This window comes from Asterias amurensis, chromosome 11 (assembly GCF_032118995.1).
Source record: "Asterias amurensis chromosome 11, ASM3211899v1".
Classification (NCBI taxonomy): domain Eukaryota; kingdom Metazoa; phylum Echinodermata; class Asteroidea; order Forcipulatida; family Asteriidae; genus Asterias; species Asterias amurensis.
In genome coordinates this window covers 17,324,494-17,340,751 of record NC_092658.1, presented here as the reverse complement: position 1 = coordinate 17,340,751, position 16,258 = coordinate 17,324,494, and the positions used below count along the sequence as shown (strand labels likewise).

General features: G+C 37.4%; 1 protein-coding gene across 1 annotated transcript in view; it reads left to right on the top strand.

Annotated features, from left to right (window-relative positions):
• The first annotated feature begins 2,989 nt into the window (after positions 1-2,989).
• LOC139944303 (uncharacterized) overlaps positions 2,990-16,258 on the top strand; it is a 61,039-nt gene continuing 47,770 nt past the window's right edge. Inside the window, exons 1-3 of the mRNA XM_071941295.1 lie at positions 2,990-3,564; positions 11,545-11,673; positions 12,429-12,788. Coding sequence (XP_071797396.1) covers positions 3,486-3,564; positions 11,545-11,673; positions 12,429-12,788 — 568 coding nt within the window. The 5' untranslated portion in view covers positions 2,990-3,485. The remainder of the gene's footprint in view (positions 3,565-11,544; positions 11,674-12,428; positions 12,789-16,258) is intronic.

Genomic DNA, 16,258 nt, shown 5'->3' with positions numbered 1-16,258 from the left:
GTAATTCTAAGACGTGAGTTTGTACGCTGCGAAAAAGGTTTTTTTTCTGGCATTTTCCGGCTATGCCGACCAGGTGTATCTTTAACTCTAAAACTGCTGATATCCTGTCCTCAATACTTGGTGTGTCCTCCATCACTCTTAACGGCAATGAGTCGTCTTCTCATACTCCAAACGAGACATCTGATCTGTCCCTGGTCAATCCCCCTGCCATTTCCTGATCAGGATGCGTCGCAATCCCTCGAGAGTGGTGTCAGGCTTGTTGGACTTGTTCACTTTCTTCTGCTGCAGAAGTCACACTCGGGCGGCCACTCCTTGGCAGGTTGTCCACATTTCCCTGAGCTTGGTAGCCATTCCACCATTTTACTGACCGTCGCTGGTGACGTTCCAACTTGATGAGCTGCAGCTCGAATCGACATACCGGCTTCTATCAAACCAACGATCCGTCCTCTTTCCTGTTTGGTCAGTTGAGCCATCTTTCCTGTTATCTTGAAACACCTTTCCCTGTCTTACCATAATCAGGGATTCTGGCTCTTAACCCATTTTGTTGTATGCCTCCCATCTTTGACCCCTTTGCTTGGTTACTGACAATTATTGCTTATGTTCATCGCAACCGATTTATCCAAAACGCGACAAACAAATCATTTATAAAGGGCGGGCAAAAGAAACGCTGATCTTACTCGTCACAATACAACGATGTAGCTTGAATAGGGGCTTTTGCAACTTTTGAAATTCGACCTTAAGCCACTCAAGTGCCCATAAATCCACCAAACAAAATCGTAGCGCAACATAAGATGTGTCAAAATGTGCAGAAATTAACGGTGAATAGAAATGAATAATTATTTTTTGGCATACTATTTCAGGTTCCGATATATCTGACCATTTGTAAGTGTTTAGATACTTTATTGGCGCAGTTTAGTTGAATTCTGAACGTCAAGCTATGGAGATCATTATGTGCTGGATGTAGAACAATCATGAACTATAAGCCACACTGTTCAGTATACACGCTTGTACTGTTTGGAAATGCAAGAAGAATAGCAAAAACCAGCTCCCTTGAACTACCAACATGACTATCTGGATGGACCGAGTAGATGAACAATACTTGTTTCGTTGGAGAGTTGAAAATGAACAATTGACTGCGAAACAGTATTTGCAAGGGGAAGCTGGATGTTTGAAAAGTGGACAGTTTGTTTGTCATGTTGTATTCCTTTTTGCGTCATTTTGTAACTAAATTACAGTTTGTCTAAGTGACAAGACACGGCGTGTTGCTCTTGAAATTCGCAGTTGTTCCATAAAAAAACCCAGAATAAACAAGCAATATTAAAAACCTGCTTATTGCGCAGAGCATTTTGGCCTTGGCCAAGTTCTCTCTTGGACCATTTTGTCAACATGAGGTCGATATTGGCTGGTGACCAGCACATTGTTTTATTGTCATTTGTGGTGAATAAATGTATGATTGGTGTAGTTTTGGCCAATAAAATTAATTTAAATATTATTAAAAACAAGTTGCTGAATTATTTTCTCATTATGTGTCTACACTTTACTTAAAAATGGGCATTCCACAACTAAATAGTAATACATTGTGAACAACTATAATTGTGAAAACAAATTAACTGATTGTTCTGTAAGCAGTTTACACAATAATAGCTAATTTGGTACTTTACACATAATTTTGTAGAATTTAATTTTACAAAGTATACCCAATTATTGTGTAAACTGTTTACACAGCTACTTGGTTAAAAAACTTTTACACATAATTGTGTACACTTATCACACAACCGTTGTTTAAAAACTACACAACTGGAGTTGTGTAAACCGTTTACACAACAGTTGCTAGGTTCATATAGTAAACAGGGGTTGTGTAAAATTTTACACAAGTTGTGTAAGATTTTAAACAACCGAAATAACAGTCGATGTACAACAAAAACATTCTACCTAGTTATGTTTAACCCTGAACTTTGTTTGTAGCTGCCTAATTTTTTACAAATTTAACACTTTAGGGGCTGACAAAAGTTGACTCAGCCTCATATTCTTTACCCCGTCAGGGTTGGTTTGTTTTAACCTTGTACTGAAAAGAATGCAACTTAGTGTTCAACAGCCCGAATCGTTCTCCTTCGGTGTTGTTCAATTAACCTTTGAGCAAGGACGTATTCGCTTAAAATCACTTTAAAAAAATAGTATTACAATAAATCTGGATATTGTACAAGTTGAAGGTACTTTTGAACCCCCCCCCCCCCACCTCCCAACCGCGATTCCAAAGCCCCCCCCCCCACCCCCTTTTATTTTAATGATGTTAGAGGGTATAATACGAGAAAAAAATTGTTTATAGGCAGAGTAGAAAATATCAGTTGATCGCCCGGGAGGGGGGGGGGGATCCAAAAAGAGGAGGCTGGGGGGGGGCCCTTTCTATTTTAAATTACTTTCAAAGGTGGCCGTCAAACAGTTTAATTCTAAACTATTTAGTTTAAAAACACCACTTACTTTATGTAGTAACAAGTTCTTTAAATATTGTTTAGTTAATCTAGAAATACACAGAATGTCTTTTTGGGGGAAAAAGAGTAAAATAAACAAAAGTAAAAATAAAAAAAAATAAAAAAAAAAATAATAAATAATAATAATAATAATAGTAATAATGTGGCCTAAAAATACTCCAGCATATAAAATTATTTTAAAAATAGCTTTAGTAAAACATAAAATAAATAAAAAGTGATTCCATTCAACGTGGTGTATGGTAGGAAAGGGCTATCATATAAATGTGTTTAAAATTTAAGAGCAGCCTTATTATCAAACTACGTACTTATGAAACACTTGCCCATAAACCTTGTGAGAAATCTACTAGTGCGTTTTGTGTGCATTCACTGAGGCGTTAACTATCGCCCCCGGTTGGTGGTTTCCAGAAAGCATTCAAGTCAGTAGTTTGAATTTCAATGGTTCTACGGTTGAGTGAATCGGTGGCGTTCAACAAAGCCGTGTTAACACTGCGTCAGCGTGCCGAAGCTCTGCCGTAATCAACGGCTTGGAATTGGATGGGAATAATACAAGCCCACTGGACCATTTCGGAAATTTGTCTTTTGTAAAGGTGGACTTGACCGAATCGAGGAAATATAAAGTATTAACAAAATCATTATGTGGTTCAGACGTGAATCGTGGGAGCAGAGTGAACACTGATGTGGAATTTTATTTTGTGCTGTCACGGTCTCAGATATTCGTCGTAAACAGGTGGTTGTTTCCCAGACGTGTTGGATTTACACTGCAACGGTATACATTGCGTGTTACGAAGGAGACGTGAAAGCGTCCGGCAGGGCACCAGACGAACTGGTTGTGTTTTTAAATACCACTGGAAGATAACGATAAAACAACAACACCATCTTTTTGAGAGAGATACATCGAAAAGATATTTAAACCACTCGGAAACTGTGTTAACTTGACCCTCTTGGGTCGGTGCTTTATTGCTTGCCTAGAGTTGACAATATTCCTTCAAGCCAAAGATGGATTCAGCGGTTAGGAAGCTTGGAGTTATTCTGGGAATATTTGTGCTCGCAGTGTCGGTTAGAACGCAACAACAAGGTAAACACATAAATTATATAACGGTATCTGATATGACACCATTATTACATTAAGCGGAGTACATTGTACATCAAATTACTATCGTTCTATTCGTGCATAGTTAAAACAAAAATTCCCAATAATTACTTTGTTGATGAGGCGAACCACTCGCTCCAAGCAGAAGCATTTGTGCATTGAGATAATAGCTTTGCGTAATCGTCAAGGTATTTCTTGTTACAATTAACCGTGTACATGTAGACTCTATGCCTTTTTAATTAACCATGTAATATTTTTTCGTACGGCTAGGGATAAACAAAAAATCGCCGTTTAATCTGATATTTTAGGAAATGTAAATGTGGATCAAAAACGAACGATAAATTAGTTATCTCCTATGACATAAGGAACAATATGATGAGTAAATTTAACAAAAGAATACGACAACAATAAGCTAAATTTCAAATTTGAACAAAAACCGCCAGCCTGCAGATTGTCGATGGTTAAACCATGGAGGAATAAATTTATTCCTCCATGGTTAAACCAATATTAAAAAATCGGTTTCCTGCCACTGTGTACCTACTTTAACAAAAAGAAATGTATCATTTAGGTAAAAAAGATTTCATTAAGAATGAAATAATTATTGAAAAGCGTTGACAACACAGGGGAAAAAGAAATAATAAAAAATAATTGACAAATAAAATATGACATCAAAATAGAAATACATGAAATATCATTTTTGTCGTGCTATATGTAGGTGCTTCTGATTTGCATTCAATTTGACAAATGAACCCATTCTGCATTAATTGTGTCCGTCACAGAACAAATAAAACGGAAAGCAAACAGATGGGATTGATCTGTGTTTTTACATTGCCAGTCGTCACAATATGGTTTATTACCGCTCGTGCAAATGTACCTCTGCAGAACACAAGGTGTTCTATTTAGAATTAGAATTTCTATAAAAAGTCAAACCAATTAACAATAATGTGCTCGCTGACAATAGCACAGATGCTGACCTTTGGAGAGACGGAATGGCAATTATTCGAAATGGTTTATACAATAATTATGTCATTATATTACACTCATTGTATGAAAGGAGTTTATCAATGAAATTTGTGCACAAGATACAACTAATTATATTTTGAGTTGTTCTTATTCCCTTGGAATTTTAAATAGTGGGTTGTAGAAACAAGCTTGCGTTTTCATCCCTCCCGAAATGGTTCGCGAATTATTGGTTCTGTTTTAACAAACTAACAAATCACTGTATCCTAAACTCACCTTACCATACAATCCATGATACAACTAACATTGTTACTCTTCATCTGATTAAAATAATAGTCACACTTTTGAGAGAGACAAAATCTATATTATTTTGTTATAGGTTTTATACACGGGTTTTTGTTTTGTGGCAATCGAAATAATTGTGTATGGTCTTGAATTGCTGTTTCACCGTCTTGGACATAATTTCAGAACAAAATAATTCTCGACGATTGATGGTAGGCTTTATAATTTTTTGTTTTCAATTTTCAACTCTGAAATGAAGTCTTGCAAAGCCCGCGTCCAACTCCAAACTCCGTTTTAGTTCTGTCAGTAATATTGTTCGATTACCGTGTCATTAATTTTGATTCTATCGTAAATTAGACCATCAGGATCAAGTCATAAAGATAAATCGATGTTTACTTTCTCCGCAATTCGGCTAGCCTATTTGCAAGTCGTTTTAACGACTTGCAAATAGGGTCTGTGACATGACTCTCAAACTGCAATAAAACTTGCGTGGTAAGAAGTAGGCCTACATAAGCTTTGGATAGTATCCAAGAAATTTTTCACTTCGAACTATCTACGAAACAGATATAATAACTTGTTACTCCCCCCCCCCCCCAATTTTTAGTTTATTTTAAATACGCTTCCTTTGCAGTGTTGTAGAAATCAAAATAATTCAAAATGAACAATATTATACGAAATAATATAATACGGTCAAAATGATCTTGTACAGGGAAAGTTGATACAAAAGTGAACTGTTTCCTGCTTGGAAATCATCCCTCCCAGAAGGTTTTCGGCGATATCTCGAAAACGCGACCACCCTTTAAAATATATAATAATTATGTTCATCGGTATAGTTCTATATACCATGTACATGCTCTTCATGTTTTATTAAGGATTGAAATATTTTGAACGGTTCTAAAAACCAAAGGTCTACTCTGCTTCAACAACGGATATCTGCGTTAACAGATGGTCTTGTTTTTCATGACTAGGCCTAATATGTAACCTGATATTTTGGGCCTTTAATTACAGGGGAGTACATACCGATCTGTACCATTTCTGACGTTGGTATGCCTATACCACAGCACACTATATACAGGTGGTATTATAACACAAAAGGAGTGAGAGTTTGCCGTTCCTTTATTTATTGACCTTTTATACACAATGGGTGCACTGGCGACTCATGCTTCTGTAATCAACATTATTTTTACAATGGTAAATTTAAGGCGTGCCACCCTGGTGTACAGCTTATTAACCATGGCGGAAGTTATCCAGCCAGCACAGCACCCATGGTGCCAATATTGTTGAATGCCATTCATTTATAATTAATGGTGTACAATGTAAACCGATTTGTGAGTGTATCGTAAACTTACAGACCGAAATGAAAATTTGAAAATGGTAATGGTTTTTATGGGTTTTATTTAGGCCTATAAATATTATGTTTGTGGTTTATTATTTCTCCATAAAAAAAATTGAAGTAGAATAAGCGTTCATTGTGACTACTTGACTATTGTGAAGAATGATGGGATACAAATTTCTTATTAGCCTGAAAGTTTGGAAGAATAATTTATTGCCTGTGATTTGGGGTTTTTTGACTTTTGTGTGCCCCAAACCTCGATGCCTTTTCAGTAACGTAGTGACGGTAGGCACACAAGCGGAATATCGAATTACCCGAGTTCAGACTACTGCAGTGTAGCTCTGTTAACCTCAATAGTGCAATGGCCACACCCAAGTTCATTAATTTCTATCTGGATTGTTATAATATAACCGTAGTTTTTAAACGGTGTTCACGTGCAAGTGCATGTCTTTTCGGCAGATTTTCTTTATTGATATACCGAAGTCAGTTTCAAAATATGAGAAATATCACCACATTCGTATAAAGACGAAATGGTGTTGTGAAGTGCTGTAGATAGTTCAATGCTACAACTCACTTTGTTAAACCGGACACAATTTGCCCTGAAATGGCATTCCCCTCCCCCTTTCACAGATAGGCCCTGCATGGTTTGATGGCCCTGAACTTTGATTGTCTGCTGACTCGCCATTTTGGAACTAACAAAAACGTTTTTTTTTTTTTTTTTTTTTTTTTACAAAGGCGACGCACCCCTGCCCACACCCAAACGGCACCATCAGTGAACGTCAGTAAAAGATAAGAAGTCATTATTATTGGGTCACAAATTATTCCCTCCCTCCATTCTCGTTTTGGTTTTTAGACTACAATGACAAGGTCAAAGGGCATCACTCCCAAAGGAATTACCTGGTTACCATAGAAACGCACATCACCCGGAGATAGAATGTTATTGACTTTTCACAGAGGCGTAATGAAGCACAGTCATAGTAAAAAGTGACTGCAGAAATAATTCATGCAGCATGTCTGCATTAGGGAAACGAAATAACAAAGAGGATGATGATCTACATTTTAATTGGCTACTTATAACTGGGGTAATTCCATCTGTCGTCCTCAATGTGGTTAAAGGCACTGGGACTTTTGTCATGTTTGTAGTTGTCAAATACCAGTATTCTCATCAAATAACAAACCTGTGCAAATGCGTGTCACGCCCATGAATTAACACTTTTTACCGGTCATTAACAAAAGGTTTATGCACACCCATGTGACGCGCTCTCCACCAATAGGAATAGCGAAACTGTCTGAGGTATTTATGAATGCAGGATAATAACAGACAAAACACCCTTAGTGCTCTATGTGTGTGCGTTCAGATGCACAAGAAAAGGCTTCAGGTCTCTGAAATTTTTTGTGTGAGAAAATACCCCTTTCCCCAAAGCTACATTACCAGAACGAGCCGTTTTCCACAATGTTTTATACTATCAACAGCTCCCCATTGCTCTTACCAAGTTAATTTTTATGATGCTGAAAAGTTAGTATTTGGAGTACGCCCTAATTACCAATAGTGTACAGAGCCTTTAATGGTCGGCCTTGGGATCAAAACGAGGCCACTCCATTCCGGGCTATAATGCTAATTGGCTCAACCACAAACAATGCCATATTTTTCGGTATTGTGTATATATAAAGTTCTCGTTTGATGCGTCAATTTCATTTTGTGGGCCTGTTTTTCTTGAATTATTACCCAGAAGAATAAACAATGGCTGGAAAAACACTAGTATTTTAGATTTTAGATTTTCGACTTCTAAATAATATTTGCATTGGGCCTTAAATGTAATTTTGTTTTGGTTCAATAAAATCCAGGCATAAAAACAAAAAAATATTGTGTTTTATTGTGAAATGGGTCACGTGATCGATATCACTCTTGTTTTTTATGAATGCGGCATCAATCAACTACCGCTGGGACATAAAAGCCCAAGCCATGTCAAAGCTGTGTGGGAAAAAATGCCTTGGCGCTGTGCAGGAAACACAATGAATGTATACAAATAATATTTTGGAACTTTATTTGGGGATGACTTAAAAAATTAGCTTTAACTTGTACCACTAATATCATTTTAATTAATAGGACACTACGTTTTGAAGTAACGTGACACAACTGAACATTATTCCATGGAGGTAGTAGCCTTGCTCAAGGCAGTCGAACTATTCACTCCGAAAAAAGACCGCCGTTGTCACCCATATTCACTCTGAGTAACATCGCACGACACGGTGCCCTCGTACACTATCCGCATGCGGTTAGTGGTACGAGTGCAGATGACTTGTGTGCACAGTCGTCGTACGGTGTGACAGGTGGGTCAGCGGTGTGATCGCACGCACCACGACCAGGGTGGGTATACGGGTGGGTTTACAGCGGCGTCTTTTCGGAGCGAATAATGCTACTGCCTTGAGCAAGGCTACCATGGAGGTACCTTTATTAACCAACTACCTATCACAATTCTGTCGATGAGGGCGCTGTCGGGGAAAGTCCCTTTAATTTAAAACTTTCCCTGAAGACTTTATACATTTTAACGTGAAAGATGCCATACTACTACTACACAAGATAATGGTGAGAACTTAGATTTGAGTGGAATTGTTAAATGTGAGTTTGGTTACGATTGTTGTTGTAGTCGTAGCGTCATACGTTATCGACCCTTAGACCCAGTAACTGGGGCGCTGTACTCCTTTTAAAACAATTTTTGACTTCATCTGTCGTACGTCGTACTAGTAGTAGAGTACAGATGAAGTCAAAAATTGTTTTAAAAGGAGTACCGCGCCCCAGTTACTAGGTCTAATAGACCCTCATAATGTTTTCGGTCCCCAACTTTGATTCCCGTATACCACGCACGAGATTATGCAAGCTGCACCGGTGAAAGAAGTTATTACGGTCTGTATTTTCATCGGGCATAATCATGCTGGGAATTAGTTGCGATAACGTAACCCTCCTGGTAACCCTCCTGCCGACGGCGTCGGCAGGAGGGTTACGTTATCGCAACTAGCTGAGAATAAGGTTTCCTGTCGTTGGTTATGCTCAAACATTAATAAAATGGCTGATTTTTGGTACTAATCACTAGTGCATTATTATGCCAACATTCAAATGAGTCAAAGAAACAAAATCCAACCTCGAATGTCAAAACAAAATTACTATCTGCTAGATTGAGTTTCATTCTGCTTTAGTCACCAGATGAATCACGTGAGGTGGTTACTATTTGGGATTTTATGGTGTGCCAATATGGGGAAAAAAATAAAATATTTGAAGTGAAAATGACAACAACAATTTTCTTTTTGATTTACTGCATACTGTAATAAATTCCGATAAGCATAATAAATATTAAGTCTACATTAAAGAGAAAATATCATAGATTGGTTTTGCATCTCCTGAAACAAACATTACTCATTTTTACTGGTCTGTAATGGGGGAAAACGGATTGTTATGAAATGTGTGTGCTTCAAGGGGGGTGGGAAGTTTTACTTTCATGCCTTATTATATCTCTGGATTCTAATATAGTAGCCATAATGCCTTGGGACAAAAATGTAATTAAATTTGTAGTAATTGAATATTAGTTTTGATAATAGCTTCTGAATATTCAATAAAATACCGACCAATGAAAGGTGTGAAAACATATGACGTTGCTCCAATGTCGTGCATGCAATAAGTACTGTTAATGGCGGACTGTCTCTCGCAACGTAAAACCAAAACTTTTAAAATTACAACACACCATGAAGTGTAAGTGTTATTGTTTAAAAATTGGATAGATGATTTGAAAAATATTTATTATTTGATTGTGAACAGTGCTCCTGTTATCCTACTGAAAACACATTACACCAGGATAGATCATCCAGCAGTTTTTATGAAAAATGTTTGTTGGGAGAGCAATCTTTGAAATTGGCCTTTTTCGGAATTCGCGCAAGCTGCAATTTTTGTACGGCGCAATTCTTATTGCGTCGCCATGATTTTAAGGTTTGCGCAGGGGTAGATCGGGCGCAAATCAATGTTATCTTCACCACAAGTTGTTGTCGTGAAATAATAAGACTAATAAGAGTAAGATTTAAGAGAGTTGTGTGATATAATTAAATGACCTAAAATGGTAAGTTCCTAGTAGTACACGTTAGCATCATGTTGGATCTTTATTTGTGCCTGGCAGTCTGGAATGAAAGCAATTTTTTCCTTATAAATATGAAATGTAAAAAAAAAATGAATGTTTGATACAAAATACAATCTTTTTTCACAAAGAGTTGAGACATGTATCTTGAGGATATACGTTTTGTATGTGAAATCTTCAAAGAAATGGTTAGACCCAGTATTACTAATGGGCGCTATAGTATAAATATAATAATAATAATAATAAAAATAATATTGCAGTCTTATATAAGGCGCTGAGTACGTATAAACTTTCAGAAAGATAAGTAATTAGACTGTGCAAGTCTCGCATGGATTTGAACTTCCGGGACCATTGTGGTCCCAAACTTGGAGTTTTACGTTGGGGAGATTTTGTTTCGTCCATTACTTTAAATGTTGTTAAAAATGTAATACTAATTAACATCATTTATAAAAGTAATAACGAAGAAAAACCGATACTCCCTTAATCGTAAACTTGACCGCAGGTCAGGTTACTTTGTAAAATTAAAGAATATTAAGAGTTTCCTCGCTCCGGTGCGCGCGAGACTTGCACAGTCTATTGCAGTCATGAATTTGAGACCCAATTATTAGCACTTTTTAAGGGTTTACAAGGTGCTACGTTTTTAAAAAGTGCACTGGGTTCTTTTACATGCATTACACAACAGATAGGACCAACGGCTTTCTGTCCCATCCGAAGGACGAAGCAATGGTTACATGTGTCTTGCTTAAGGACACAAGTGTCACGGCTGGGGATTCGAACCCACATTCTGCTGATCAGAAGCACTAGAGTTGGAATTCGCGGTGCTCTTAACCGCTCATCCACGACACTTCCACTATTATATACTCATTTTTCCCAAAATTTTGTCATTGCATTATCGCATCGGTCCAACGTTTGCTTCAAATGTTCTTATACAATAATTGAAATCTGCTGGTCAGGGCCATGGGGGTTACACTTGTTTCATTTTCATGGCTTTTACATCCTTTTGGTGTTTTTTAATTCTTAGTTTTCGGCCCCCCAAAAAACGGGGGAAAAACAGTCCATCCCCCCCGGTCCCATCCTTTTTTGGGGGCCGCATCCTTCTTTTTAATTTTAACTTTTTTTTATTTTTTTTATTTTACAATACTTGCAACACAGAAATGTAAAATAAGTTTGCAGTGGGTTATTTTGTTTTATTTAGCCTTACTAAATTCTTCCATATTAGGTTTAACACTGTAAAGCTAAACCCTTCTTTCTCTTTTTTTTCTTCTGCAGCACCGTGCGAGGTCAACCCATGCCAAAACAATGCCAACTGTGAAAATAAACCAGATGGCGGGACCTTCTATTGCGAGTGTCGACAGGACTTTGAAGGGGAGACTTGTGATCGACCGACATTGACTCCATGTAAGTTTCATTTTAAAACAGTGACTTGGTAAAATGTACTGTATAATTAGCGCTTTACCTTGTATTAAGCGCTATTACAAATGTGTGTTATTATTATTTATTAATTGCCTTCACGACAGGGATATCTGAGGTCTGAAAATCAAGTTTGTGTAAAATTACTTCTTTCTTGAAAATTACGTTACTTTAGAGGGAGCAGTTTCTCAAAATGTTTTTTACTTTCAACAGCTCCCCTTTACTCATTACCAAGTAGGATTTTATGCTTACAATTATTTTGAGTAATTACCAATAGTGTCCACTGCTTTGTAAAAGATCCATCTCTGCCCTCAAATGTTCCCATTTACCCCTGGTTCCAAAACATATGCGACTGTCACGAGGAGATCGGAAGGTGACGGTTATCTCATCAAGATCCATGACCATTTATGGAGGATTGACGATTGTCAACTGCAATCTCAGCCATATCTTGTTGGGCCCCCCTGCCCCCTTTCAATGTTGATTCTGATTGCACTCTCTTCTGCTTTAATATAGTGAACATTGAGCTTGAGGACTGGGGAGAGAATGTTTCTTGTTGGTGAGAAGTGTACTGGGAACGGTTTAATGTAAGGTTAGGAATGGGTGGCCCAAGCATTCTGGACGGGATTGTAGATTATAGCAACTCTGAAAAAGATTGTTTGGCTGAGAGGTCCCCCCAGGGAAACCATTTGTATAAATATCTATATAAACAAAAACAAATTTATCTTGTCTCTATCATTGTCCAGCGAGTTCCTCATGCAACATAAGTGGACAGCGTTACTTTTATGGCCAGAAGAGGGGATTCATCACGTCACCCGGGTACCCAGGTCTCTACCCAAACAACCAATACTGCTATTTTTTCCTTGGCATTAAGGACGCCATCAAATTTCGCCTGACATTCCACGCCCTAGATGTTGAAGAGTCTAAGGATGCAGTGGAGATTGGTACCGGACCTGTTACTTTTGATAATTTGGTTGCAGCGTTTGACGTAGGGCTGTATAACCCACCTCCAGCTCCACTGGAAATCATGGCAGACCGGATATGGATTTTCTTCTCTTCTGACTTCAACATTCCGCGCACTGGATTCAACATGAGCTGGATTATTGGTTAGTACAGTATTAGATTCATGCCCCCATTGGCATTGCCTTCGTGCCCTTGAAATTTTTAATTTCCTCATAGGGTGCCCTTAATATGGGAACCTTTGTTGTAATGCGATTCTTGTGTCAAGTCGGGGTTCTTGAAGCTTCAAAAAAGTAAAAAAAAAATAAAGATATAAAATTGTAACCTTGGGAATATCGACCCGGTCAAGATCTACCCAATCGATCAAGATCCACCAACAATTTTTTTCAAAATGTATATTTTATAGCATAAAATGGAAATGTTGATCAGCAAAGTTTGTATAATTTGTTTAAAAGGATTTCAAGTTCAACCAAAATGCTTTTTCAAAATGATGGTTAGCATTTATTCATGAACATTTTGTGCAAAGCTTGAATACTTCGATCATTTTTTAAAGGTGATGTGCAGATCAGAGCAGGTTTCCTCGTAACTTACATGTAGTTCGACATTGTATGCTCAGATTTCAAAAACATTTTGGGAGTATAAAGTTTAACAAATGTTGGAGTGATTTATATCGCATCTGTTCTGTCATTGTCAACAGTTGACACATAATACAGCTCTGCGAATAATACCAACACACATGTGGAAACAACCCAGAAAAAAAACAGGTTTAAATTTGTTCAATTTTCAATCGAAATGTTGTCATATTATACAGTCCAGTAGCGACAAGGTTTCACATTCCTGCGTTTTTAACAATGTGCACTCACCCCAACCATTTTGCACTTTTTTCTTTTATTGTTGATTACTGAGTCACAGTTCTGCGTGGTTGTTGGCTGATGTATAGGCCTAAAAGTGCCAATTCCTTTTATAAATAGTAAATACCAACACATTGTATTTTTTCTTGGGTACTGCAGTTACGTAGTTTGCAGATTTTTTTCCTGCAATCATAGAATATCGACTGATTATGTTTCTTGAGATTAAGGCTAAATGATTTTGCTGATTGAAGCTTTTAAAATCACCATAAGTTTGTCACTCAATGACATTTAAAAAAATGATATTACTGTGCACTTTCGAAAAACGTGATTTTTGCCAAGCTACATGTGTACACCAAAACAACAGTGTACCCTCAGGTCTGTACAATTTGTTTTTTTAAAGGGCAAGGGCAGCTAATTATTTTCTCCTTGGTACAGTAGTAACCCCATGAGGAAATTGTCAATCTGTGCTAGAGCATATCAAGAGCACCGAGGCAATGACCAAGGGGCTTGGAGGCAATCCCCTTGGTTGCTTTCTTGGAGTATCAGGGCTGCTTGCTGATTAGAATGAAAGTTCACGTCCGAAAAACACTATTTTAGTCCAAAGCTACTTGTACCCTAATGACATTGTATTCTAATGGGGGGGGAAAAATAGCCACAAGCATAGCATGATAATAGAACACCATCTGTTGCACACAGTTACAGTATAGGCCTATAAATCTGGCACAGTACATTTTGCAGCGTTGACTAAAGAATGAGTTGTCGTCCACAATAATTTTAATTAGGACATAGTGACTAGTTGAGTGTGCTAGCATCAACACCTGTGTGGGTTTGTATCACTCTGAAGTCTGTGTAGGTGTGTATAAAGTTAATCATGCAGAAACTTAATTTTGCTTTACACATATTTGTACAGAGAATACAATTAAATTTCTGGTACCACTGTATGAGCGTGGTCCAATGCAGTGATATAAGGCCTGTAATTACCTGCTGGTCTAGATAGCGATCAAACTTGATCGCTAGCTTGACCAGCATGCACCTTAATCCATGCCTGAAGTGCCTGTATTAAGTATTCACGATTAAGAAGTGCCCTACAGTGGGTAAAATTGCTTACCAACCAAAAAGATATTGTATAGTATGCAACAAATAGTTATAGTTGCCTGAATTTGTGCCCCCGGCAGAGTCTTTCTCAAAGGCTAAATGACTCTGCTAGGGCAGAAATGTCACTGGGCCACTAATGTTGTTTGTTTATTTACAGTGTAACAAATAAACTTAATTAGTATGTCTGCATAATTAAGAGGTTATTTGTATCAGTTCAGTTAACATGAAAGTTACTTCAGGAGAACCTCTTCAGATCCTGTGGAAAGTTGTCTTCTGAGAACAGAGGTACCACAAGAGGCGCTGCTGTTGTTTTTGACATTTTTGAATGATGTTCAGTTGAACTTAGAATAAAAAAAAAACAATAGTAATAGGCCTGACAAAAAAATGAATTTAATTCTGTCTTCCTTAAACGTGTCACACTTAAGTTTGAGCAGTTCAACCCCATTACACTGTATGTGTACATGTACGTCAGGAAATTGTAATAATAGACAAGTGACCTTTTAAACCGTAAATTTGTGATCGGCTTAAAATTCAATAAAAACATTCCAATCTCAAGCTACAAAGAAACTCAGAAGGGGGCGTGAATGAAGTGGGTTTTATTCCTCAAAATAGGGTACCATGTGTATGTGGCCCTGTTGGTCCAATGAGTATTGCTTTAAAGCCATTGGACCCTTTCTATATCAAATAACAAACCTGTGAAAATTTAGGCTCAATCGATCATCGGAGTCGGGAGAAAACAACGGAAAAACCCACCCTTGTTTCCGCGCGTTTCGCGTGTCATGACATGTGTTTAAAATAAATCTGTAATTCTCGTTAAGAATTTATATTGTTTTGCTGTTTTCTCAAAAAGTAAAGCATTTCATGGAATATTATAATATTTCAAGAGAAGTCTTTCACCATTGCCTTCTGTAAACCCTGTGAGTTATTTGTAAATCTGTGAACTTTTTTTTTTTCTGAACCGAAAGGGTCCAATGGTTTTAAAGATAGGGTTAAACACGATTGGATTTTCAAGGATAGTGTTTGAATTTCATTCTGAAAGCTTCTTTACGAAGTTCATAGTCCTACTAGAACCATTTTTTTCCCTATGAAATGTCCCTGTGAAAATCAAGTCGTATTTTAGAAAACTGTTTTAAAGAAAACGTTACAAAAAATCTGATATTGGTTGTACGTTGATCAGCTAGAATTGGTTAGGGACATTGTGTTAATTAATGCTGACAACTGTGCATGGATTTTCACTGTTTTTTTCTTGACTCACAAAATGTAAATTAAGCCCAAATATTCACAGGTTTGTTATTTCTTGTATCACACAAAACATACACACCGTCTGTGACTTTTTGTCAGCTCTCGTCCAATCCTACATGTATATAATCCTATTATATTCCTATACAGTGTACTTTAACATAATTTTCCTCTTGCACAGAAAGTACACCCTAAAATACTCTGTAAAGAATTCCTTAGATTCCAAGCACACAATAGGACACAATAGTTGGGGGGGGGGGCACCAAATTTTGGGTTGGTGATTGATTCGAAAATATGGTACGACAGCCATCAAGCATTTTTTTAAAGGGGGTACAGTCAAATCATTCAAAACAAAAATAGTTATAAATTAACCCTAAAATTTAAAATGTCTGCTCTTCCCCTATATCCTGACATTGGCGCTTGCTCTGTCA